At 42.9% G+C, this 27,048-nt stretch overlaps 2 protein-coding genes across 9 annotated transcripts in view; one reads left to right on the forward strand and one right to left on the reverse strand.

Annotated features, from left to right (window-relative positions):
- Nucleotides 1-206: 206 nt before the first annotated feature.
- traf2a (Tnf receptor-associated factor 2a) lies at nucleotides 207-14,276 on the reverse strand. 2 transcript variants are annotated; one of them, XM_078249918.1, is made up of 11 exons: nucleotides 13,858-14,276; nucleotides 12,130-12,208; nucleotides 11,125-11,223; nucleotides 8,693-8,854; nucleotides 6,774-6,848; nucleotides 6,567-6,641; nucleotides 5,085-5,567; nucleotides 4,690-4,867; nucleotides 4,439-4,587; nucleotides 1,810-2,028; nucleotides 208-1,588 (listed from the first exon to the last, which is right to left on the reverse strand). In XM_078249918.1, exons 1-10 carry the CDS (start codon nucleotides 14,046-14,048, stop codon nucleotides 1,810-1,812), a joined length of 1,710 nt encoding a protein of 569 aa, XP_078106044.1. In that variant the 5' UTR covers nucleotides 14,049-14,276; the 3' UTR covers nucleotides 208-1,588. The 2 variants fall into 2 exon arrangements, with proteins under 2 accessions (XP_078106045.1, XP_078106044.1); XM_078249919.1 differs by lacking the exon at nucleotides 6,567-6,641 and having other exon boundaries at nucleotides 207-1,588.
- Nucleotides 14,277-15,683: 1,407 nt separating this feature from the next.
- Nucleotides 15,684-27,048, forward strand: part of LOC144517789 (rab-like protein 6) — a 17,158-nt gene continuing 5,793 nt past the window's right edge. The window contains exons 1-16 of one of the 7 annotated variants that reach the window (XM_078249921.1): nucleotides 15,684-15,843; nucleotides 16,153-16,265; nucleotides 17,124-17,522; nucleotides 17,656-17,790; nucleotides 17,906-17,920; nucleotides 18,135-18,182; nucleotides 18,388-18,417; nucleotides 18,809-18,861; nucleotides 18,984-19,072; nucleotides 22,212-22,352; nucleotides 23,493-23,598; nucleotides 23,766-23,869; nucleotides 24,269-24,654; nucleotides 25,825-25,972; nucleotides 26,146-26,349; nucleotides 26,922-27,048. The exon at nucleotides 26,922-27,048 is cut by the window's right edge and continues 111 nt beyond it. In XM_078249921.1, the coding sequence (XP_078106047.1) occupies nucleotides 17,393-17,522; nucleotides 17,656-17,790; nucleotides 17,906-17,920; nucleotides 18,135-18,182; nucleotides 18,388-18,417; nucleotides 18,809-18,861; nucleotides 18,984-19,072; nucleotides 22,212-22,352; nucleotides 23,493-23,598; nucleotides 23,766-23,869; nucleotides 24,269-24,654; nucleotides 25,825-25,972; nucleotides 26,146-26,349; nucleotides 26,922-27,048 (1,716 nt within the window). In that variant the 5' untranslated portion in view covers nucleotides 15,684-15,843; nucleotides 16,153-16,265; nucleotides 17,124-17,392. The remainder of the gene's footprint in view (nucleotides 15,844-16,152; nucleotides 16,266-17,123; nucleotides 17,523-17,655; nucleotides 17,791-17,905; nucleotides 17,921-18,134; nucleotides 18,183-18,387; nucleotides 18,418-18,808; nucleotides 18,862-18,983; nucleotides 19,073-22,211; nucleotides 22,353-23,492; nucleotides 23,599-23,765; nucleotides 23,870-24,268; nucleotides 24,655-25,824; nucleotides 25,973-26,145; nucleotides 26,350-26,921) is intronic. The other 6 variants (XM_078249920.1, XM_078249923.1, XM_078249926.1 and 3 more) reach the window with 6 other exon arrangements.

Here is a 27,048-nt window from a genome sequence, read left to right on the forward strand (position 1 = left end):
TCTCTTTTTTAATGACGCTCCGAAGCAGAGATGTCTCGTTTGGATGTTGCCTCGGCTCGAATCTCCTGTGGGCGGGACTAAGACGTGAGGAGCCGAGGAGAGGAATCGAGGATGCACAAACTGGGAAATGGGAAAGGCCCCTGCTGTGGCAGGAACACTGTTTGCATTGTGCGTCCCCATGTGGTCAAACCGTGTTTTTCACAGCTCCAATGTGCTGTAGTAGTTCTCCACTTGCAGCACATGTTCACATTACAAAATGATAAGCACTGCACTTCTTTGCATTTAGGGCATCTTAAAACCTTTTAATGAAACAAAACTAAATACAAATGGAACAAATGTCCGGTAGTACAAAGAGTTCACTAACACACAGTTACTGTCCAAACAACGTAGCAGACAACAGGTAGATTGCAGTTTGATGTCACCGTTCCTCATCTTAATCTCAACATGGGCTTTACAGAGATCCATTCAATAGATATGTAAATAAATCAAACTGAGCTGTTTCAGTTTGACTGGGTCATTTGAACACACGTGCATCACATTGACATATTGTTCATTCTGTTACAGTAACAGTGAGGCAGTGTGGCGTTTCCTAGAAGTCCATATCGCTGATGCAGCATAACATCATCCGGCTCAAATAGACAAGATTCTGTCACAGCCGGTCAACAGATCGAGCTACAGACGCAACAGTTTGTTAGCCTTTATGTGACATTTAGCAGATGGAAATGAAGTGTGAAGCCCTTTTGTTATGTTCACAAGCTGTGAATAATAAATAAGTCTCACCCACATCAGGTAACACATTTTACAAGAGAGGGCAAGTTTAGAACATCCATCCAGAGCCGGAAGCAGCACATAGGGCCCGACTAATGGCCACAGTCATCCATGCAAACGGCAGTGTACATAATGTGCAACAGCAACATACTGTGAAGAGGAAAGAAGGGAGGACACATGGAGCCCTCCGGAGGTCAGACTGCATCCCCTTACACACACAGCCAACATGCTTTTAAACCGTCTCAACACACACCATCATTTGTTTCTATATATTAATCAGATATGGTTTTCACAGCTGCACACGTCTCATCAAACTCAATACAGTAGCATCACACGCTCATGTGCCGTATATATTGATCCTAAAATCATAAAGAATAAAATGCTGGTCTCCAACATGAACCAGTGTTTGATATATATATGCATTTTTCCTACTGAAACATCTCATGCACAGAGAGCCTTCAGTATCGTTGAGAGGTTTAAAAACACGCTGGATGTGTTTGGATGAAGATCCAAAAGATAAAGATATTCTGACCTCATTGAAGTTATGATTACAGAAAGTAAAACTAACATTCACTAGTATGCATGTATGCAAAGGGAAACATTCTTAGTCACATAGATTTTCATACCCTAAAAAAGTAAGGAACGGGGGGGGGCTTATAAAGGACAACAATAAAAGAAAAAAGTCACTGCACAAAATCAAAAGGTTCACATCTTGGTAGGTTTAAACTGACAGGACGGTACATCCACAACTGAGTGGGCTCAAGGAACATAAAAAAGGTACAGGCACTTCTTTTTCTGTAAAAAGTAGGTTGGTTCAAAGCTGTAAGGAAAGCCAAAAATAGAAAAGGTTAATATCAACAGATATTTATTGAATCTCTCTGTGTGCAAATAGTTTTTATTTTGAATAAAATGTTGTATTCCCATTTGGGAAAATCAGCTCGTCTACCACCGTCTACTATCATGTTGCTCTGTGTCTGCTGGATGTGGAAATAAGGATTAGTCTGATAACATCAACTATGACATGTCAAACGTGTGGTTTACCTAGAGCCCAGTGAGGTCTACGATGGCCTTGATGAAGATAGTGTCGTCGCGGATGTACGAGTTCTTAGAGTCCAGCTTGGAGAGCGGACAGAAGAGCGGGCAGCCACTGGCGATGTTCATATCGCTGACGGGCCTCTGAAAGGACGAGGACGAGACGTCGGGCCGGAAGGCATCGATGATGTGCTCCCTGTTGTTCTGGTCCAGCAGCATGAGGGTGACCTACGAACAGATGTTAGCAGTCTGAGCCAACAGCTGGAGCTGAGCCACGGAGGCAGGTCCAGGACACTTTGAGCTGCTCGGTACAGTGTATTCAACATGAGTAATGGATCATAAAAAAAGGCAGATCACATAAATACAAAATATTAGTGCAATAAGACACTAAATCTGAAGCTAAATGTAAAATAACCAACATGGTGCTTTGGGATTTCAAACTCATTCAAACACAAAGTTAGCAAAAATGATCTAAATCCACAGTGTCCAGATATACTATTATAGAGTAACTAGTGTAGAACTATAGAGCATTTTATGCAATTATCTGCCTTCTTCTTGAAGTTAGAGAGACGATAGCAATCTCTTTTTACGTTTGTTTAAAGCTGGAATCAGGCTGTGGTTAGCCTAGCTTAGCATAAAGACTATTAGTAAAACAGCTAGCCTGCCTCTGGCCAAAGTTCAGAAATACACCTCCATACTGTAGCTCTGTGGATAACATGTGCCTTCTTTTAAAAAATCACCTAATTTCTCTTAAAGCCACAAACAGACATTCCATTTGCGTTTGTGTAACGTTCCAGGTTAAATAAACCAGCGTGCCAGAGACTAATGGCCGTTTTACAGTAGCCGCATTCAAGCTTGCATGCGTCAATGTGACGTCAAAATGACGTAGATCTCGCTGGCGCGCCAGGATTTTGAGTGCACGAGCAGAGGGCGTGCACCTCTCTATTTTTTTTTTCAACCGCGCACGACAAAGCTGAAACAGGAAGCATAGACGAGTTCGCCGATAACGTGATGCCAGGACTCTCACAGTGACTGCAGGTCTCTCTGGTAAACTTCCTGGGTTAAGATGAGTTCTTTTATGATGAATAAAAGGCTTGATCCACCAAGTAGCTCATCCAATCAAATCCAAGCACTGACGTCAATGCTGCTGCCAGTTCTGCCGTTGTTTACCTTTTTCTTCTTCTTCTAGTCTGTAGAAATAGCAAAGTTGGTAGCCTTTCCTCATTAGCGCCACCTCTGTTCAGGAGAAGACTGCAACTAGTGTCGCGACAACCACGCGGGAGTAGAAACAGTTACGGCGCTCCCATGACATCACATTTGCGCGCGCCAGGTTGGGAACAGCCAAGGGGGTAAGCCTCTCTCCACAAAGCGTAGCTCCTATGGAGCCATGTTGATGCTACCAAGCCATCACCTTCCGTTAGCATCCCATTGACTGCCATTCATTTTGACGTCACTTTGACAGAGAATACCTTTACATCTGAAGCGTTTAAAGACTCTATTTTTCCATTGTTTATTTCTAAAGAAACACGACAATGTATAAAAGGCTCCATTACCTTGTAGCTCACGTTATGGCTCCGTAGCAGACGTTTTTATAACAATAGGCTAACGATTGGGTCATAACCACGAGACTTCCTGTCTCATAGTAGAGGAGTTACCGTATAGTACAGGAGAAGCTCTCAGGCAGTTTGGACTTCCATCAGCTGTTTAAGTGTAATGACTAATGTTAACTATCATTTTAGTGATCAATAATGAGCCTGTGTCTATGTTATCTCCTTACATATACCTACGCTCTCCGTCTCTGCTAGATTGGGAATGATTGAGATTTCTCTTGGCACAGCTACCAGAAGACTTCCAACTTTCAGACAGGTTGCTCACGTCACATCTACGTCTTCAAGCTCAGTTGGAGGCTGCTCAGTAACGCTCAGCCATCACCGGGAAAGAGCTTCTAATGTCCTTCACTGGTCTCCGTAGAAATCAACGGCGTCACTTTGTCCATTTCGTTAACTGTGTATGGGAACGGCCAGTGTACTGAACGTTTAACTGTTCCACGCTTTATGCTAAGCTAGGCTAACCCCGTCCTGACTGCAGCTCCACACAGTAGCAGTTCCAGCATGTTCAGCTTGTTATGTGTGTATACATACTGTACGTTCAGAGGTGGAGGAAGTACTCTGATCTTTTACTGCAGTTAAAGTAGTAATACCACAGAGTAGAAAGGCCCTGTTACAAGTTAGTCCTGCATTCAAAATGCTAAAAGTACCAAGGTATTAGCATCAAAATGTGAAAAAGTATTCATTCTGCAGAACAATGTCTATTATATTATGCTATTATGAATTTTGATGCATTAATGTGTTCATCACTGTAATGTTGCAGCTGGTAAAGATGGAACTCATTTTGATCAATTAAAATATAACAATACATCATTTATTTGATGATTTTGTATTATTAAAATCAATCTGCAAAGTAACTAGTAACTGAAGTTACCTCTTAGATTTAGTGGAGCAAAAGTATAAATTAGCAGAAAATAAAAATGACCTCAAAATTGTGCTTAAGTAGAGTACCTTAACTAAGGACTTTCCTCAGTCACTGTCCACCCCAGGATATATGGATTTGAGCTAACTCCCATGTCTGGATGTGTTACCTTCTGATTGAAAGGCCACTTGAGCAGTGCGTCGCTGTGTCCTCTCATCACCACGAAGAACAGAGACAGGTGGGTGCCGCGGCCCGTCCCGTCGCCATTCAGGTAGATCCGCAAGCACATCTTGTAGCCGTATTTACTGGTATAAAAGGCTGGAAAACACAATACCCCAGCACAGTGTAATGATGTCTGTTATTCACTGCAAGAAGTGTCGGGAGAATAACTCAGATGTTAGTCATCAATGGAGCGGTTACCAGGGGAGAACATGGCAGGGGCGCGGCCCGCCACGGCATCCTGCCTCTTCTTGGTGAAATCAGAGATCTTCCAGACAAAGATGCCGTCGTATGTGGCAGCAGACATCTCCCTCATTTTCCCTTCCATCTCCACGATGGACAGGTCCCTCAGACTCACCGTCCTCTCCAGCTGACGGACCTGCAGCGCAACAAGACACGTTACTCAGTGAGACCAAAGCCATGTGAGTGCTGCAGAGGCATGCAGAGCAGACAGCTGATCAAGCTTTTAGCAACGACAGAATGAAAGTTCAATCATTTATGAACTCTGAACTTCATTGTATGTGATGAGAATTTTCACTTAAAGATGGAGTGACCCTATTTTACTTCCTGGTGGCAAACATGTGTCATGTTGTCACCTTGTTGTTGAGGATCTCGATCTTGTCCTGGTCCAGCCGGTGCTGGCGGTTGTAGGCCTCCATGGTGGTGCAGGAGCGCTCCATCTCTCGGTTGAGCACGCAGACAATGTTCTCGAACGTGCCGACTTTGAGCTCCAGCTCCTGGCAGCGCCGGCTCAGGTCGGCCACCTTGGTCTTCTCGCTGTGCAGCTGCAGCTCCAGGGCGGCGGCGGCGGCGCTGGGCAGCGGCGTGAAGGAGGTGACCAGGGTGGGGGCGCCGGCTCCCTGCACGGGAGGTGCAGCGCCACGGCCCAGCTGGCTCATCTTCAGCTCCAGCTCCCTGAGGGACTGGTGCAGCTCCTGCAGCCGCTGGCCCGCCACCTCCAGGCTCTGGGGCTGCACGCTCTCCAGGCTCACCTTGATGCCCATGATGAAATGCAGCAGCAGGTTGAGGTGTTCATAGGAACACTGGCGCTCATGGTCATGGATCCTCTCTTTCTCCACCTCCACTCAAAGAAAGACACAACAGAGACATGTTAGGAACACAGGCGCAACCGTCATCCTTTACATACACACAGACATGTCAACGGGAATGGTGATGTGTGGAGTTGTGCCACAGAAGAAGAAAAGCATACAGCAAAGAAATCATGGAGCTAATAATGGAAATATACAAAGAATTCATAAATTGTTCATGCTTTATCGGTTAACCACATTGACACCAGAACAACAGAAAAAATGCTTTGACGTCAAAGTGATCTCATACTGTGAATACAAATAATATTGAGCAGTATTGATACCCTTTACTGGGACATATGTTTGGAAGTCACATATTAAGTATTAAGTTGAGTGGAGACCAGCTACATGTAATGACGGAGTGTAATTGATGTTATGTTGAATACACCTATATATCAATCACCTTCCTGTCAGAAGAGATGGAGAGAAAAAGACATTCCAAAATAATGTTGATGAAAAGGACCATTCAAGAGTACAGTAAGGTCAAACATATGGCACAGCTGGAAATCTGTTGGAGAAGGGAGTGGGCTTCTGAAATGGGCCGCAAAGAGCCGAGGAAAAGTGTCTACAGCTATGGGCAATTTACAATATGGAGATTACAGATATTGCCGGACACAGATCCCCCAATTCTGGTGTGTGTGTGTGTGTGTGTGTGTGTCACTGACTGTTGAAAACATGAGTGTTCCACATGCCTTCTAACACCTAATGTTGACCAAGTTTTAGTCTTTTGATGAAAATATATTCTGTAATACCTTTGCACACTAAAGAAAATATTTTTTTTTATATTGTTCTAAATGTAATAATGTCTTATCAACAAAATATCATTTCATTTCTCTTATATTGGAATAATGATGGTGTTTTAGTAAAGTCATTGATGTGTAAGTGATAAGCAGGAGATCTTGTTGAAATTTGCCACATCATTACATGACCCAGTTGTTAGTTGTTACATTGTTACACATACAGCAAATTAGGACAAAAATGTCTACTTACAGACGTATCGCAGCCAACAACATGAAATCTGCATGGTGCTTTAAATTTACTGCAGAACTTAATATGGTCCACATACTGCAAAACAAAACATGAAAGAAGCTAATGATCTACAGAAGAGGTTGTAGAATTTGATCCCTGGCTAAATGGTAAATGAGATCACTCCAACAGAATTATGAGAAATCACTTGAAAAGACATTTCTGGCATACCTTTTCTCTGGGGATCTTTTTCTTTGCACAACCTTCACAAATCATCGGGTACTTTGGACAGATTTCATCATGAGCCTGAAAAAACAAAGAGACTATGTAATGGAGTTCACAAGAAGAGATGCTGGCATCAGTGAGATATCACACCATCTTTTTTACAACTATTGTACTAAACATATGTTATAATGGTATACAAGTTAAAAGATCATTTGGTAACACTTTATAATAATGGTCAATGAATTATCATGGATTCATGCATACATTCATGTAGTACTTCATGAACTATCAGTAATGTACCATGATTAATAGTATCTCATGCATGACTTGATGCAGGAACAATATGTTAATTAATGCATCAATTAAGGTGTTTAATCATCATGATTTCTGATTTATTAATGATGTTCATGTCTTCTTCATCAGTAAATCTGTAGTTAAAGTGACAGGCTGAACAAACTGAGTTGTAATGTTGTAATCATTAACTAAACATGACTTCTTCATGACTTCATCATGTTTGTGGCCCTTCAAATGAAGTGCTGACCTGCTCCATCTTTAATGTTAAAGAAGATATGATTAATGGTGGCATATGCCCCAATCTTTGTGACCCCTCAAATAAAATCAAAATGTCAAGACATTTCTTGTGTTCAGACACTTAGAAGTTAGTATAAAGTTAAATTAATAAATATCCTACTTGGGTGAGCATTATTCTCAGGCATTACTAATTGCCTTATTTTGTTGTGAATAAAGCAACTATAAAATGCATCTGCAGTATTACTCTGTGTTTTGTGTAAATGTAGTGACCTCATGAAGTACTACATTAATGAATGCATGCTTTTCCATGATGAAGTTTACGAACAGGTCTGTAATATGGGGGCTTTGTGGGATGTAAACAGGAAGTAATGTTGCCATGGATTCTGTGGGCCCTATTTTAACGATCTAAGTGCACGGCGTGAAGCGCCTGGTGCAGGTTCGTTTAGGGCGTGTCCAAATCCACTTTTGCTAGTTTGATGACGGAAAAAAGTGTCCGTGCACCGGGCGCATGGTTCAAAAGGGTTGTATTAGTGTCTTCATTAGTCAGAGGTGTGTTTTGGGCGTAACATGCAATCAACCAATCAGAGATCATCTCCCATTCCCTCTAAAAGCCAGGCGCGTTTGGACCTTGGAGCATTGCTGTTATGATGGAGGATTTGCACTGTAATATTTTTATTTGTAACCTTCTGCATGTGTGTGTGCTGCTGTGCGTCCCTGTGTGTGTAACAAGCATAGTGTGCACGTACTGTGCACGAGCCTAGGAGCATTTTACTAATGCTCTGTTAAAATAACAATGAGATGCTGCGTTATTGACTTTAGACCAGGTTTTTGTTGGTCAATGGTGCCATCACTTCCCACTGCCTCAAGATAGCAATACTCCCAGAATGCACCTGAGCACACCTCCCTGTAAGACCAGCATGCCCAGAATGCACCTGAACACACCTCCCTGTAAGACCAGCACGCCCAGAATGCACCTGAACACACCTCCCTGTAAGACCAGCACGCCGATGGGCCACAGATGGGTGCAGGTGCATTTGTTATTTAAACGACGTGGGCGCTGGACGGGAAACTGACAACTGGGTCGGTCTTAAACTAGCAAAGACACTTGCGTCAGGCTTTGCACCGCGCTGTGCCGGGTGCGAGATAGAGCCCTGTGAGTTACACTGTGGGCTACAGCATGTTTGTTAGCCAGGGCTGTGTAATAACATTGGATTTGTTTTCAGCGCACACAGAAAATAGAGCTAAGTGACCGTGAAGAGATATTCACTGAATTTGACAAAAAGTGTATTGGATTAACATTGCTTACTATACCTTTAAAATACTATTTTTGTCTGAAACTACAACTCCCTAAACAAAGTGCTGTCAGAGAAATACTTGGACAGTGTTGGCTGGACCTTGATGTTCTTCAGCAGGAAGGGTTCTTTGCAGTATTTGCAGTTGAGCGTCCTTTCTGGACACTCCCTCTCGTTGTGGCGCTCCTGCTCGTTGGCTCTCATCAGCTCTTTGCAGGAGGGACACAGGATGATCATGAAGTCACAGTGGCCCTCGTGGCTGGCCTGCAGGGGACCACCAAAAAGACTTAACATTTTAATTATGTTCACTCATCTTTTAATGACCTGTGGTGGACCTTTGGCTTGATGCTTTCCACCACATGTAGGGATGTAGCCCACACTTAGAGACTTGCCTCGAAATAGACAACACGGATAAGATAAAGTCCTGCTGGTTCTTTACAGAGTTCAGCATAACAAGCTGCCAGCTTATTTTCACAGACTTTTATTAAAGTCAAGACTTTCACAAACAGCATCGACAAGGTGATGACGTGAAGCAGAAATGTCACTTCTTTAGGTATTTAAGGAAATGTATAGGTTTCAATGATGAAGTTATAAGTATAAATATACACCTGCAATATTTAAAAACTGATCCACTGATCAACATGTTCCGGCAACTCCAACGTTGGATCCGGAACCTTTTTTATTGGATCCGGCACCTCCTGTGTCACCATGAAAAATGAATCACCTAAATGAAAAACATAAATGACTGTTTGTGTTTTCAGGGTAAGACAGAGGGGGGAGAGGGACAGAGAGAGGAGGAGACAGGGGGGAGAGGGACGGTGGGGGAAAGGGGGAGACAGAGGGGGAGAGGGACGGCGGGGGAAGGGGGAGACAGGGAGGAGAGGGACGGCGGGGGAAGGGAGACAGAGGGGGGAGGGGGGACAGAGGGAGGGAGGGGAGACAGAGGGGGGGAGAGGGACGGCGGGGAAGGGGAGACAGAGGGGGAGAGGGACGGAGGGAGGAGAGGGATGGAGGGGGGAGAGGGACGGGACTTCAACAGCGCAGCGCTGCACTTCAAGTGACTGATGAGTTGAGATTGCTGTTAGCCTCGTTTCACTCAGGGGAAAAATGTCCAAAAGACAACAACGTTTGCTGAACTTGTTCAAATACGCTGCCAGTCAGATCCCAAACAAGCAACGCCTGTTACTGTCGATCAAGAATGTGGAGACCACGGTGGGTTTTTTGGTTCATTTAATAGTCCGATGGATAATTGCTGCTTGTGAAAACGATTGTTGCAGTGTATTTTTTTTTTTTTTACATTTCTCACCGATGCAGTGCATGTTCTGAAATAAAAACATCGCCCTGATGTCCACACAGCGTTGTTTAGGTTTTTTTAGTCAGAGAAGCTACGTAGGCAGTGTCATTTTGTTTTTTGTTTAGTTACCTCCAACCCGCGTTTTAAGTCGCCGGATCCACCCCCCCCTCTGCGCTCCGGGACCTCCCACTTTACAAATTAAGCACTGGGCATTTCTTTAATCCAATCACAATCATCTTGGGCGGCGCCAAGCTCCGGACGGAGCCACGGTGCCTCTGCTAAATAGTCTCAGGAAGGAACTTGTTTTGGTGGAACATGTGTACGTTCAAAAGTAGTTTTAGTCGTGCAACAGAAAACTCAGATTGGACAGATAGTCTAGCTAGCTGTCTGGATTTACCCTGCAGAGATCTGAGGAGCAGTTAACCATAGTCCTCACAAATCCACCAGAGGTTAGAACGCCAACACAGAGACAGAGGAAGGGGACGGACATTCGGCCCAAATGAGGGACATCAGGAGGAATTTCGTGCGTCACCGGAGCAATCCCGGAAATGAAATGTCATCGAAATAGACTAGGTGTACATTAGCAGTAACTTAGTCCAGCTCTGGTAAAGAGAGGGAACCGTAAACACTGAGGCTGATATCATGGACGGATCGCTCGTGCTTGCTCTGCAATCTGACTCCGCCACTACCAAAAGATCTACTATATACAGAGAAAATCACTGGATGTAAATACCTTGAAGAAAAATGCTGACCATGAACAGTGTCATTTCATTTTGAGGATTATGAATAAAGTGTACCGGATCATTTTACATGCAAATTGTTACAGCAGCAACGTCACTGTACAGGGCTTCACCTCAATTACTGCTCCAGGAAAACTTTTTGAGCAGTAACATAGCGCAGCACTGAGTCATGATGTGAATGTAGAACTTCTCTCAACATGGGATCAGAGATGATAAAACAGGAAGCAACTGAAGGGTGTTGGGAGGGCAGAGGTCCCAATAAATGGCAACATTAATAAATGTTCTTAATGTTTGCATGTACTCTATGTTGTATTGCTGCTATCTTGGCCAGGGCTCCCTTGAAAAAGGGAATTTTGTAATCCCAATGGGATTTACCTGGTTAATATTAACTAAAGCTTTAATAAAAAACAAATAAGAATAACAGCCACGGTCAAAATTAAAATGGACATGTGACTGGGAGCAGGTGTTTATTTCCCTGCATGCTTTGCATTAGTGCACACCTCAAACTCTTTGATGGTTCCCGTCCACATGCATCCCTCATTGGGACAGACCGCTGCCAAGGCCTCCACTTCCCTCCGAGCTGCATTGTCAGGGAAAGCCTGTGTGGAGAAACGTGGAGAATTGGTGCTGGGGTAAAGGTAAATAATAGAACAGCTAGAACAGTCTGGTAAGTTCAGAAAATGACATCACTTTACTGTAATGCAGCGAGATGCGAATGGTGAAGGGTATGTGATGATGGGGGGGTATGGTGAAGGGTATGTGATGATGGGGGGGTATGGTGAAGGGTATGTGATGATGGGGGGGTATGGTGAAGGGTATGTGATGATGGGGGGGTATGGTGAAGGGTATGTGATGATGGGGGGGTATGGTGAAGGGTATATGATGATGGGGGGGTATGGTGAAGGGTATGTGATGATGGGGGGGCCAAGGGAACTTTATCAGGATCATAGTATCCTGGATCCATGAAATAACTGGCCTTTCAAAATAAAACTCTGCCTGCCTCTATGGGAATCTAACATAGGGGTGTACTGACTTATGCCCCCTGTATTTTAAGGAAGAACATTTATTTATTTACGATACATTATTCATTCACAAAGATAATTGGTGTCCTTAAAGGTTGGATTTTTCCTAATTTTTTTAATTAAGGCATTAAGATCAATTTCCTAAAGACGATTTTTTTATTCCTCTTTTTAGTCAACTTTAGCATGGGTTCATAAACTTATGAGTGCCACTGTATAACGATATACGAAATCTAAGACGATATCTAGTCTCGTATCACAATATGGATATAATATCCATATATCGCCCAGCCCTATGACATGACAGTGCTGTCTATACAGGGCTGTTACATCCACACTAATGTTGGCTTTCATCACCTGCAACCCAAAGATACCAGACCAGGGCTGACTACAGTCCTACTGACAGACTCGGCATTATGTTAACAGACGAGGGAACTTCCTAATGCAGTATTTAATGTCACTGCGAAGGGAAAAAGATGCACTTACACCGCCTTGCTTGAGAATGGAGGTGGGTTCCTCAAACAAGTCTTCTTTGATGCACGCACTGCATTTCTGTGGTCCAGAGCTTGAAGGGAGGAGAAGCAAATATTACAGAAGTATCCTACATATAATGTTAAACTACCACATCTACAATGCTGTTAAAGTCCACCCAGTTCACTGTTAACTCTGGGATCAGGACAAAAACATCTCAACTCAAGGTTTCCCAATGAGCTTTCAGCTGCTTCTCATGGTCTTCAACCAGAGACGCTCCCAGCTCCGTGAGATGAAGGTTTGAATACAGCTGGTCAGCGGAGCTTGAGTTGAGATCATTTACTCAGAGCTGACATGATTACTTCATTAGCAATTAGTTGATTCGCTACTGCTGTTTTTGGATGAATTAGTTTAGTCATTTTTCAAGCAAAATGGACAAATAGTTACTGGTATTTACAATATTTACAAAATTAAATGTCTTTAAAAAAAACTAGTCATTTGAATATGTCATTGCGGCTGTAGGAAAAAGTGACTTCTGACATTTGTATTAATAATCATTGGCTGACATCGTACACACATACTATAGTCTAACATGTCATTTTATTAAAGATATTGCAGAAGCTCGAGGCACTAGCTTTATTATCTAAACTTCATAGAATATGTGGTAAAGCCACAAGTTGTGTATTGTTTACATGTATATTGACAACACAAAAAGACACAGTCGGCTGTGACAAATGTGATAAGAAAAGAATAACATGTTGCAATAGAATATTATAATATTACAACCTGCCATATGTACTGAGTTCAGTTTAGTTATTTATTTCATATGTACTATTGTAGTCACATGCTTTACTACTGCTAGTCATCATCACCAATATTAATTATTTAGAGTCACAGTTTTATGTGGTTCTGATTGAGGGCAGAAAACATTACGGATCTAAAATACAACTAAATCTGAAAATGAAAAAATGGCACTGACACACACACGAAAATCAATGATCTCACAACCAAGTTTGACGTCTAACTGCTCCGTTAGTCCAAATACAGTCTATGGTCCAAATAAGAAAAATAATATAGGCCTATGGATTTTGTTTATGTATTCTTGTTTCTGTTTCATGATACTAATAAAAAAGAAAGAACACCAGTCGTACTATTGTTCCTACTGCTGTCATATTGTCTAATATAGACAAACTAACTATTGAAAAGTACATGGGTAGTACATGGGATAGACCCTTGTCAGGTCACATTATCTACCATATGGATAAAGGTCACCTAAACTCCGATCAGAAACTGCCCATTTTAACTTTGGCTCGCTTGACAAAGATACATACTGAGTGGAGTATACTGTAAAGATTGTAACAGTTGTCGGCGGATCTTCTAGTAAATTCGGCATATATATTACTTTAATACAATACACTGTCAAGTTAAAACTCTTCGACATCACAGTGCTCCTCGGTCCAGCCACAACAGCGCTTAGCAGGAAAAGACTACCAGGACACCTGACCAACCCGTCACATAAGTTTCGATTTTATTAAGATCAAGTGGTGATTGGTGATTTGCCTTACAGCCGAATTTTGCATTGGGTCTTTGCAATGTATATATCGTAACGTGTCTTAGTAGTACATAACGTTACCTGTAACAATAGGCAGGGAAGTATTAAATTGAGGGATATCTGAAGGAGGGTTGGTGGTGACAGGCTCTGACTGCTCCTGTAGCTAGCTCCCTAGCAGCGCCAGCACTCACCTCACAGTGTTGTTAAAACAGAAGGAACAAAAGCGGTGACCACACTGAGCCTGCAGGGGCCTCCTCAACACTTTCTGGCACGAGTTGCACAGATGCTTGTCTTCCAGGTTGTTGGCCAGGATTTTCTTTGGGAAGCCCGGCTTGTTTCCTTCCAGGGAAGATGGTGGAGACGGCGGCTCCTGTGCAGCCATTATTCCCCTTGAACAATATACCAGGCACTCAGCGGGGTGTGTTCAAGACAGCAAACACAGCTGTCGCCAGCCACCACCCATCGTTTTTTGACAATTTAATAAGATATGTATTCCTGCTACTGTTATGAACGCATAACGATATCTGATCTACATATGCACTGACAAATAAGAGCATGCATGTGATGTGATAGATGTTACAGCAGAGGATGCTGTTTTCGGTTGTAAATCACTCCGTCTGCCGCTAGGTGGCGCAGCCCGAGAGAAGAGCATTTATTCTAGGCGAGTATTATCAGGAGGCAGGCTGCTGCCCTGGATCTAGGATCTGGGATCTAGGATCTGGGATCTGGGATCTAGGATCTGGGATCTGGGATCTGGGATCTGGAGCACAGAGATATCAAAATAAAAGCAAGGTGTCCAAATATCCAAAAGATTTTGGACAGATTTGGAGTCTTACTTTTTTGAACCCGCTAACTTTGTCTAACGTTCTCTACTCTTTTAACCTTAAAGATATTATCTGTTTCTATGATAAGTCAGGAAATGGCTCTCTTGAATATTTAAGTAAAGTCATTATTCTATATGCCAAATTGTATATCCACAAGCAGAAATTCTCTGACTTCTTAATTTTTTTTACCTTTTCTCATAGAACTAAAATCTCTACTCAAGTCACTTAGATTGTTAAACAACAACAAAAGTATTAAACTTGTGGAAACTAGAGCTTTTCCCCCCTGAAACCTCTGACTAAATATGATTTCATGTTGATTTACCTCTTTTTTATTTATATTTTTGATCTAATGTATTTTCTTTTGTATTTTTTCGTTTTGATATGTATTTGTAAGAATTAGTCTTGATGTTTATGTGCTATTGCTGTTTACCTGATTATTTGTATGATACATTTTGTCAATAAAAAAGAAGGGATGTTTGTATTCATCAGTTTTAGGATGTGCAGAATCAGTCACCATGTAGCGAAGAATCATCCATACGGCCGATATCAAAATCAGTAAACGAAGCCAGAGAAAATATGTTACTGCTTTTCACCACAATGCAGTTCATCACATGGAGTTCAGTGTGTTATGGAAATACAGATGTTCACATTTTCATTTACTCTTGAGAGCTTTTAGGATTTCTCATCCATCTCTCCAACAGCTGAGATTCAGAATCAGTTTTAATGGTCAAGTACGTGTGAACACATACAGGAAACTTTTTGTTGCTCTCACAGTACATACACAGAAATAGACATACAGCTAAAACAGGACAACAAGCAAGGTAACATTTGACTACGTACAGATATTACACACACACACACACACACACACACACAGACACACACACACACACACACACACACACACACACACACACACACACACACACACACACACACACACACACACACACACACACACACACACACACACACACACACACACACACATAATGGAAATAAGCTACTGAATGGACCTTGAGGTGAGATTGCTCTCCCATCTGCTGTTTTCAAGCTCAAGAATGAACTTCCCGGTTGTCATATGTATTTTTCAATGTTCTCATGAACAAAAAAACATAAGCTTTATTTTGAAAGTTATAAAGGAAGTTGTACATGTGTGTCGCACGCTTGACGCCGCTGCTCCTTGACGTTGCTCCGTGACGCTGGCACTGTGCTGTAGCTGCCGTAGACTGTAGCTCCTCTCTTTGCGAAGGAATGTCGCTGCTGCTGCTGTGTCTCTGTTGGGATGGAGGACTGACAGACGCTTTGGGACAAACATGTCGGGACTGCAGTCTCTTATCTTATTAAATAACCGTGAGTATGTGTAGCTGCTGGCTGTCAGTTGAAAGAAAACATCCAGTCTAGCTGCCGTTTAATGGGGGAAAAGCTAAGCTAGCTGATGTCGACAGGATAGCTAAGGATAGCGTTACCTTTCAGCCAGGGTAGGTTACAAACTGCGGGCCTCCTCACCACTGTTTGAACCCTTGCATACCCATTAGAGTATATGGCTTTAATATTTTAAGCATAATCGCATAAACAACCTAGAATCCCAGTTTTAAGAGCTAACAGCCTAGGCAGCTAATGCTACTGAGTCACTGTGATGTTATTTAACGTTCCGGACAGTATTGAGATGAACAAAGACCCCCTCTGCACTGATGCCAGCTGCAGACACATCCCCACAGCCACAGGGGAATGACCTGGGACAGCAGCTCCCTTTAGGACTTCAAGGGGCAGCTGTAAGGCCTCAATTATGTATCACTAATATTTCTCTTCTAATATAATGTAACACCACCTGGGACACTGACAGCTCCTTACAGGGAATATGGTTTGCAGCCAGGATTCCTGCACAAAGCCCAAAAACACTGATGGACAACCAGGACAGGACATATTTTACAGAGTGGTTCAGTAGGAGGTTCTTCAGCGACATAAATGCAAGTAGACCGTGTAAGCATGAGCAATCTGAGCCATATAAGCAGGATTTTATAGTGACATGGAGCAGCTGTAAGGCCCTAATATTTCTCCTATAATCGACTAATTGTTTTGGCTCTAATACAATGAAACATCAATATACACACATGTAACTGATAATACAACTTTCTAATCTTTTTTCACGTTGTACACATTGAGCACAGACATGTCATATCAGGCTAAATAAACTGTGGCACGACTCTGGTGAATTCTTTTATTTATTTATTTTCGTGCAGCAGATGGAATATTGTTTCATCCAGAGGGTTCAAAGAGTGTTTGAGCTCTCTAATTATTTTGTGGAAACATGGATGCTTCGAATGTATTGACACAAAAATTAGAGGCACAACCTGGGGCTACATCAAATCGGGTCTTAATGGTGTTATTTCCATCTGTGTTTCTTGATATTTATTGACTGAAATAACCAGAATATCATATGTTTGAGTGTATTTCCCTGGTAAGTTACCAGATCTGGCTGCACGTTTCCTTCATACCTTGTAATGAAGACATGGTTTGGTTTGGGCTTTTGTGTTTAAAAAAACCTGCCTTTTTTTATTATGCCGACACCTGGGCAGGGAATTGAAGTTAATTCCCAATCATAACGTCTGTATTCCTCTGTGTTTTTACAGATGATGCTCAAAACAACACAGTAGTTACCTCCACCTGTGACTGGCAGCCAAGAACCTCTAGTCAGACTTAAGAGTACCGCTGCTGAATCAATTCAGAGTCAAAATTTATTAATTTGGCATTATATTTGCTTCTAAGCATGGACCCTTAACTTCCCCATCCATCAGGACACACGGTTACACTTTTCCTTCAGTTGTTGTGTGACAAATTGTCAGGGGAGTTCCGCTGTACTACCACGTGTTACTGTACAAGCTGGTGAAGCCTGGTCAAGATGTTTTCAGCGCTTAAGAAGCTGGTGGGGTCCGAGCCAGGGCAGCTCAGGGACAAGAACATTCCGGCTGGCTTGCAGTCGATGAACCAAAGTTTGCAGAGACGCTTCGCCAAAGGGGTCCAGTATAATAGTAAGTGATGCAGCCAATCCGGTGAACAGGCTTCTGCAGTCAAATATGTCTGTATAAAAGTAAAATTAAATGTAGCTTCTCAGTTAAATTATTGAACTGACAAAATTATTGTGCAATCTCTTTCCCATCCAAGTGAAAATAGTCATCCGGGGAGATAGAAACACTGGGAAGAGTACTTTATGGCATCGACTGCAGGGCAAGAAGTTTGTGGAGGAGTATCTACCCACTCAGGAGATCCAAGCCACAAGTATCCATTGGAACTACAAAAGTAAGTCATTGCCACTCATGTCATCTCTGAACATTTCAGCTCATTTTATTTGTTCATATTTCTATTTTGGTGAATATTTGACTTCTGCTGTTTGTGCCTGGGTGATTTATTTCAGTGGCTCCATATCAAGGTAAAAAGAGAGACCGTGTCTTTAGATGTAGCTTCAGCTAACCAATTTTTAGAGTAGGTGTCCTGTGTTTGTGTTAGTCATCCCATACCAAGCACACCTTTACCACCACTACTTCTTCAGGTGTTTTCAGTTCTCAAGAATCTGCACATTTGAAGCGTTTCCCTCTGTGGCCCAAGAACATGAATAATGAAAACGCCCTTTCTGTTTCTCTCAGCTACTGATGATGTGGTGAAGGTAGAGGTGTGGGACGTGGTAGACAAAGGTGAGTGTTGACACACGTGTCCATTAAAGAAGCAGACTTTCCACTCAGGCTCTAAGAAGTTATACTGTACCTTCTTCTATCTATTGCTGTCAACCTGCTACGGTATTTCATGACAACAAATAGACGCATTGTAGCTTTTGTTTGTTTTTCTGTGTTTCTCAGTGTTGATGTTGTCTTTTTTGCACCTCTCTTGCACTCATCTCAGGCCAAAAATATCCTCTTCCTGAAGGTATAGGTGAGCGCCACTATGTAGAAAATGAGCTTGCTTGTGTGCTGTGGGTTTGTCCCGTCTCGTTTCCCTCTTATCTGAATGTCAATATTCTCAAGGTTTGACTGTTCCCAGCTTTGCTGGCTCCATTTCTGAGTTTGGCTGGGTTTTCTGCTTTTCTGTATAGCTAGAGCCTGAGCTGAGCGTCTGCACCGTGTGAACCATGACTTCATTCCAGCACTGTGTATTTGAAGCATAATGTGTGTTAAAATTAGGCTGTAAGATGCTTTTCCTTAAAAAAAGCGGCTGTGCTATCTGCTTGTTTTACTCAACATAATCTAACATAAAGCAACAAACTAAGGTTGTGATATTTCTTTCTTTTCAGCTCGTCTAAACTTGTGATTTCTTTTTCTTTCAGGCAAAGGCAAAAGACGCGGAGAGAATTTGAAACTGGAGAATGAGCCCCAAGAGGTGATTATCACATGATTGTCATGTGTTTAGGAAACGCATGGCTTATTGATAGTATGTGGGTCAGTGATGGAGCAGGCCAGAGGAAGAGGTATTAATACATGTGTCTAATATGTGTGTTGTAGTCCGATGAGGTGGCCCTGGATGCAGAGTTTCTGGACGTGTACAAGAACTGTAATGGAGTCATCATGATGTTTGACATTACCAAGCAGTGGTAAGAGTCGTCTGTCTGACACTGAGCTCTGATGCTACAATATGCATGGGCAGATTAGGTTTCAGCCGAGAGCTGCCACGGCTGGATGGCAGCTTCAAAGGCAAAAACCTTCACAGACATTTCAACATGGCTATTTTAGACATCACGTCTGAGGGAATAGATGGAGATTTTATAATATCTATACAAAAGGGACGTGATGCATCAATAGGTATTTACAGTAAATATTGTTGTGCCTTGGTGTAACCAGAGACAACACACGGGAAGCAAACACCATTCAATCCCATAATAAAATTAACGGATACATAGAAAACAACCCTCCTAATGCGATCTAAATCACGAGAGTAAAATAATTACTTTACAAATCAAATGAACTATTTCTTAATTCAGACCCACATAAACACTAGTATGGCAATCTAATAGCTTCCCCTGATGTTTGTTTAAATCTGCACATATTAACATGAAGCAACTCTAAAATAATGTTTTATGACCAAACTGCACAGTTTTGGGTTCATTGAGTGATTACATGCCAAAAGTGTGTCTAGTTACACATTGTTTGCAGATGTTTAACCCTAACCCTTACAACTGCATATCTTGCTGCTGTCACCTTAAAAAAAATGGTGGACTTTATGGGTCTTGCATATCTGCTTATAGGAAAAGTCTGGCACTATATTTTAACTGTCAACAAATCCCATTAAAAGACCAACATTAACAATATGGTAGTCTATGTCTCAATATTACATTACATTACATTTCATTCAGCTGTCGCTTTTCCCAAAGTGACTTCCAATCAATGCATTAAATCATGAAGGTACAAACTCACAACAGCAGAATAGCATAGAAGTTCATTAACTTCAAATAAGCCAAAGTACAAACGGGCAACATGTAAGTGCAATTTATTATTATTATTATTATTATTATTATTATTATTACTGTTTTGACCATCATCTTCTTGGCTAAGGTGCAGTCAGAAGAGATGTGTTTGTAGCCTGCGGTGGAAGACTTGTAGTCTTTCAGCCGTCCTGATGTCAATAGGGAGCTCATTCCACCATTTAGGAGCCAGGACAGCAAACAGTCGGGATTTCGTTGAGTGATTAGTTCTCCCTCGCTGTGGGGGGGCAGCAAGCAGGTTGGCTGATGCAGAGCAGAGTGGGCGGGTTAGGGTACAGGGTTTGACCATGTCCTGGATGTAAGCTGGGCCTGATCCGTTCATGGCCCTGTATGCAAGTACTAGTGTCTTGAAGCGGATGCAGGCAGCCAACTGATCTGACCAGTGAAGAGAGCGGAGGAGCGGTATAGTGTGAGAGAACTTGGGGAGGCTGAAGACAAGTTGAGCTGCTGCGTTCTGAATGAGCTGCAGGGGCCGGATGGCACATGCAGGCAGGCCAATCAGGAGGGAGCATGCAGGCAGGCCAATCAGAAGGGAGTTGCAGTAGTCTAGATGTGAGATGACTAGAGCCTGAGCCTGAACCAGAACCTGAGCCGCCTTCTGCGTAAGAAGGGGACGTATCCTTCTGATGTTATGCAGCATGTAGCTACACGATCGGGTAGTTGCAGCAATGTTGGCAGTGACGGAGAGTTGGTCAGTAAGTGTCCCCAGGTATCCCCAGGTTCCTAGCAGTTGGGGTGGTTGTCGATAGTGACAGTAAAGTCCTGAGGGGGAGAGCCCTTCCCTGGAAGGAAAAGCAGTTTGGTCTTAAGGTTGAGTTTCAGATGGTTTATGGATCCAATGTCACTCAGACAGCTGAGATTCGTGCTCCTACCTGTGATTCATGGGGAAAAGGGAGAATTGGTTGGGTGTCGTCTGTGCAGCTATGGTAGGAAAAGCCATGTGAGTGAATAACAGAACCAAGAGTTAGTGTACAGAGATGGAAAGTTGATTTCAGAAGGTTGGTAGAAAAAGAAGAGTGTATGTCATCTATCTTTTATAAAGTAGAAGGAGGAGGGGACTGGGGGTTCTATGAGGTAAGTGAAGATGAAGAAGAGTTTTTTGGGGTTGGAGCAATAGTGACTTTGTTGGGGACAGTTTTCAGAATGAATCGCCTGAGTGTCATAGTTAACTCGAGATTAATCACACATTTTGTATCTGTTGTAAATGTACTTTAAACGGGATATTTTTTAAGTTTTGAATGCTCAAGTGGTGTTTGAGACTGGGCGTACTCTGGGTACAGTATATGCATAACTTTAGTCTTGTGGAGAGAATCATCTGGAAGGGCTTTGAAACTTAACTCGCCATTCAAAAGACGCTTTTTCTGCTCAAGGAGCTTTGTTTCTGCTAGCCATCAACTCCCGTTAATTGATGTTTTATAAGACCCGCTCCTGTTCCGCTGTCTCGTCTCTGCTAACCCCCCCCCCCCCACCCCTACTGACTGCCTGTGCTGTGCCAAAGGACAGACGGGGAGAGAACAATGCTGTTTAGTGTTTTACCGAGGATCCATGGACTGCATGCAGGGGAATTACAATAGAAATATATTTGAATATATTTATAAGTCACTAAGAGGGTCTGAAAAGTCAATAAATCTAGCGAGAAAGTCGCCAAGTTGGCAATACTGGCCACAATGTTACTGCTGCAGCGTCCTAATTTCGAAGCGAAATCACAGACTGTGCGTGCATTAATTGCACGTAAAAAAAAAAATTAGTGGCGTTAAAAGGACTTCATCCATCTTCGTCCGCTTATCTGGTATCGGGTCGCAGGGGGAGCAGCTCCAGCAGGACCAAAAGGACTTTGTAAATGTAAATGGGCTGTGTTTATATAGCGCTTTTCTAGTCTTAACGACTACTTTAAGCGCTTTAGTACAGGAACCATTCACACACAATGCATACATCCATGTGACATCCCTGCAGCATGCATATCCTGATGGCCCAGGTTCTCCTGAAAGAAATGATGTCTAGAACTTAACTGTGCATCACCGGGTTGAGGTTACACAAGCATTATTACACAGGAGACCAAGCAGACAAAAGATTGGTGAAAATGGTTTAGACCTCTGAGGGTTAAGTGTCTAAGCAGCAAGTATTTTGTGTATGTACTGAACTATTAAAAGGTTTCTCATGTACGCCTGAGAGACTGGCATAAATACATACTGACTGATCCCAATACTGCCACCCACCAATCAATGTTGTGTTGGGATTTTGTCAATTGCAGGACTTTTAGCTACATCCTGAGGGAACTGCCCAAGGTACCCACCCATGTGCCGGTGTGTGTGTTGGGGAACCACAGGGACATGGGCGAGCATCGCGTCATCCTCCCTGACGATATAAGAGACCTGATTGCTGGACTGAACAGGTAGAGATCAGCACTTGGCTAAATGGTAGTGATGGGCGGATGAAGCTCCGGGGCTTTAAACGCAGCAAACCCAGTGACATCTGGGGGTTTGTAAAACAGATAGCAGCCCTTCAGAACGGGCCAAAACACAACACCACCTCTCTGATTTTAATAGTTTTAGTCTCGTGTGCATTGCAATAAAAGTTGAAAAAGCCTGCATGGTATTATCAAATATGCAAGTTATTCAGGAATATGTTCCAGTAAAATAATTAATCCAATCCAAAAAGCCTGCATCTCAAATATTTGCTGACAGGAAATATAAATGGTGTAGTTTAGGAGTCCACTGAGTACTAATGTGATTTAACTTCCTGGTTAATATCCATGTAACATTTTATGTAAATAGTGATGTGATTGGACAATGATACTCCTACTACGTTTATTATTTTATGACGTAGAGGTTTTTGTATTTGAAAGTGATTTCTCAGACCTGGTGCAGCAGTGGAATCAGATGTATGTATGTCATGCATGAGCATTGTAGCACGCCAGTAGGCTGCAACATGTGATGACGTGTGCACAGTCAGAGGTGGCGGAAGTGGAAATCTAACAAGTGTGAGTGTTTTTGTGGAACGACAGAAATGAAAACAAAATGACTCAGAGAAACCTCTTTGCCAGTGGAAAAGAGGAAACACCAGCCCAAGCAACAATCAGCAATAATTTGTTTAGTATTCAGAAGAGAATAAGTTTGGGGAAGTTGATGGCCCATGCCTTAGTTCAGTCTCAAAATCTGAAGGTCAGCTACAAAAGGGAGTCCATAACTCAGTGTACCATGGCGTATTATACTTCAGACACACAAAATGTGCGTAATCAGGTTATTTATAAAAATGAAGAATTTAACTACTAGGAATAGGTATGATTTTCTATGTATGCAGAATTTAAACAGAAAATAAATTGCTGTTGAACATTTAACAATGAGTGCTCAATCTGCTGGATGTGATTAAAGACAATGGTTTGCTAACACAGAAACTGTAATAAGTGGTAATTAATGCAGCTTTAACATGTTTATAATCTTGACCTCAATATATTGAACAGGGTTACTGTCAAATATACTGCATATGTTAGAAACTGTCATGAAGAATAACCAGTAATACTTTTGTTTTACAGACCAATGGGAGCATCTTACATCCACTATGCCGAGTCCTCAATGAAGAATGGCTTTGGCTTGAAATATCTGCACAGGTTTTTCAACATCCCCTTCCTGCAGCTACAGGTTCTTTTTACTTTGTCATTATTGTTGTCATAAATATTTAGTTTGTCCATTCTGTACTTTTTGTTCATGTTTTACACAGCATGTATATGAAGAAGGCTTAATCTGAGATGTGTGTGTGTGTGTGTGTGTGTGTGTGTGTGTGTGTGTGTGTGTGTGTGTGTACACAGAGGGAGACCCTCCTGAGGCAGCTGGAGACAAACCAGCTGGACATGGACGCCACCCTGGAGGAGCTGTCTGTGCAGCAGGAGACTGAAGATCAGAACTATGAGATGTACGGTCTGCTTTTTTTTTTCTCTCTGCCAGTGCACTGTTGCAAAGAGCCCCTAGAGGGGCATTAGCAAAAGTTTTGTCTTCCACAAGTTTCTGGTGCACAGCCGATAGTATGCTGCAAGCACCAGAAACATGAAGCAAACTTTTGCACATGTCCTCTCTGGGAACACACTATAGACTAGCTGTGCTTCCATCTGACTGTTGAATTTTACACCCCTGTATGAAATACTGTGCCCTTCTTACTTTAATAATGTAATTTTTTTCCCCTCAAAAATCCAATAGTACTTTCTCTCTGCAGGCCCTTCGCTGAGCTGCTCTGGCCCTGCACTGAGTTTGTAGCCTCAGATACTATTGCAGGTGAATCGTGGTTTATTAACCAGCCCTGTTGTGATTCTTGCAGTTTCCTGGAGAACCTTGAGTCTCGCAGTAAGGGCTATGGCTCTCCTGGTCCAGCTAATGGTCAGAGTCCCTCCTCTGGCTCCCAGTCCCCCATCGTCCCTCCAAGTGGAGCCTCCACAGGCAGCTCCAGCCCCAGCACCCCTCAGCCCCCAATCCCCTCCCAGATGCTCCCACAGTCACCGTCTGTGTCCACCTCCTCCCCTCCACCTCCGCCGGCAGCGGCTTGCGGGGCAGCTTCTCCCACTGTTGAGTTGAAGCCATCGGCCCAGTCGCCCGAACACGTACAGGCCTCGGCTGCATCTGGAGCGCTGGGCCCCCAGAAACGTGGCTTCATGTCCCGCTGGTTCGGATCAACTCCTGCCTCTGAGGCTCCTTCTTCTGCACCAGGTGAGTCTCTTTTACACATTACTGAAGCAGTAAAAGACTCTGCATCAGTCCACATGCCAACTCCTCTGTAGTTGTGTGCACATTGTCCGCAACCATTGATGATACTCACATCCTCACTCTGACACTGTAGCTTACACTCTGGACAAGTCTATAGGAAGCACATCAGACAGGTTCCAGAAGGCTAACGCAAAACATGTCATCCATGAATTCATCCGTACAGTGCTGATTATTTGGTGCAGTATACATTTAAAACACTGCTGTGTCTTTATTTTGAAATTAATTGTTTCATCATGCAGCAGAGAAGACAGCAAGACTCTATTACAACAGTTTGATTTATATAATTGCTATGGTGGACCTCCACATTGTCACACAATTAGAAACAGAGCAAGATCAAGACCAAGCCATCATCATGCATTCAGCGTGTGCCAGCAGGTATTTAATTGCACTGCTTTGTGAGTGCATGCATGAAAGTGTGGAGATAAGCGTAAGAACCAACCAAGGGCCCCAACTCCGCTCTGATCTGTTGTAAATCCACGGTTAGGTAGGCTCTGCTCTCAGTGGTATAGTCAATAGCAGTAAGGTCAGTGGACATAAGGAAAACTGTCTGTCTGTCTCGGTCTTTGGCTCAGTCCTGACAGTTGTGCTACTACACTGCATAAAGTTTATGTCTCTATGGTTCGGGTGTTTTTGCATGTTGGGCGGTGTGCATTGGCTCTTTTAACAGCCGGGGGGTGCAACTGACCAGCGCATTACTAATGAGAACAGTTAGGAGGACTCGGAGAAACTGCAAAGCTAGATTTCTAATCATTTCGCTTGTGTTTTTAAATGAAAAGATCAAATTTTATGTGAAATCAGTTTGACTAAAATTACAAAATTATTGGTTTTGACTAGATTAACTGAAATGTTTGATATAATCTGATGAATTAAAGAAGCTCTTGATGCTTGACTGGCAGACATGAACAAAAAACAGTAAGCAGTTAGCCAATAGCTATAGTTTGTTGATCAAAATTGTGTTAAAGTAAACAATAATTTTTGAGATCACCTTTTTATATGAATTATTCAGCCATAAATAAACCTGGCTGGTGTTGTGATGTCACGTTTTCATTTGGTTTCAATAAAGTGAATTTATTTGAAGGTTATCACATAAATTGGGCTGTATGTTCTCCCCAGACGAGCCGCCTGCATCAGTGTGTCCTGCTAAGGTTCAGAGTGTGGATGATTTTATGCCCGATGAGAGACTGGATAAAAGCTTCCTGGAGGACAGCCTGCCCCCCCGGACCAAGCCGCCTCAGCGTGCAGCGGCTATGGACAGCGACAGGTCAGAGCTTTAACAATCAGGTCCTACATTAGACCATTTTTACATTCACTTTGAAATCAGCCTTAACCTGGCTGATAAACCGAGCTCTATTTAACCAGCCTAACACTGTAGCAGCCTCGCTCTCAATGAGTGAAGGTAAAAAAGAGCTCTTTCCTGTCTTGTCTCTGTCCCAGTGATGGGGAGAGCCGAGGAAACCCCATGGTGTCTGGTTTCCAGGACGAGCTGGATCCTGATGACACGGAGCCCGGTCTCCCCCAGCCCAGGACCCTGCCCCTCAGTAAAGACATCACTCTGACCAGTGATGAGGACGAGGTGGCCCAAGCAGGCCCCGTTATCACACAGGACCAAGACCTGGACAGTGAGCACGAGCTCAAAGCGTAAGTTCTTATATAAATTAAATAAATTAAACTATTATAATACTGTATGGGTTGAGGTATAGAGGGAATGTGGGGGCTGTCATAGGAAGCCAAAGTAAAAGTTAACCAACCAGTTACCAACACGAATAACCACAAAGCAACATATTATGTCCCTTCTCAATCCATACTGTCATATAGAATTGTAAAACATTTTGACAGGAAGCAACAGGCATGGCGGGTGCAGATTGGGTGCTAGGGTTAGGAATGAATCCTGTTTTGGCTTGTGGCATATTTAGTGGGTGCCACGGCCCCCTGCAGTGTCTTGACAACAAGCGAAGAGTGCTGCAAGATTTGTTCATTTGCATATTCTAGTGTGCTTTTTTTAAAAGAGTCTGACCTGATGTTAGATGTAGCTATGATGGCTGCTGACTTTCTGTGGTTTCTTCACCACTGCTGCAGAAAAAGATCACAGTGACCGCACAATGAGTGAACAGATAAGAAACAAAGTTAGCAAGTGAAGAATGTGAAAGACACTGGTGTATATGCAATACAAATATAAAGGTGGACACATGTTCCATATCCTGCTGTTTCAGGCCTGTGATCCACATCACCAAACCAAAGGTGGCCCCTAAAGGCCCGAGCATCTCCCTGACTCTGACTCCAGCTGCAGAGCAGCCGCCCCGACACCTGGCCAGGAAGAAGGGAGGAGCAGCCAGAGCC

The sequence above is a fragment of the Sander vitreus genome, chromosome 5 (assembly GCF_031162955.1).
Source record: "Sander vitreus isolate 19-12246 chromosome 5, sanVit1, whole genome shotgun sequence".
NCBI classification, from domain to species: Eukaryota; Metazoa; Chordata; class Actinopteri; order Perciformes; family Percidae; genus Sander; species Sander vitreus.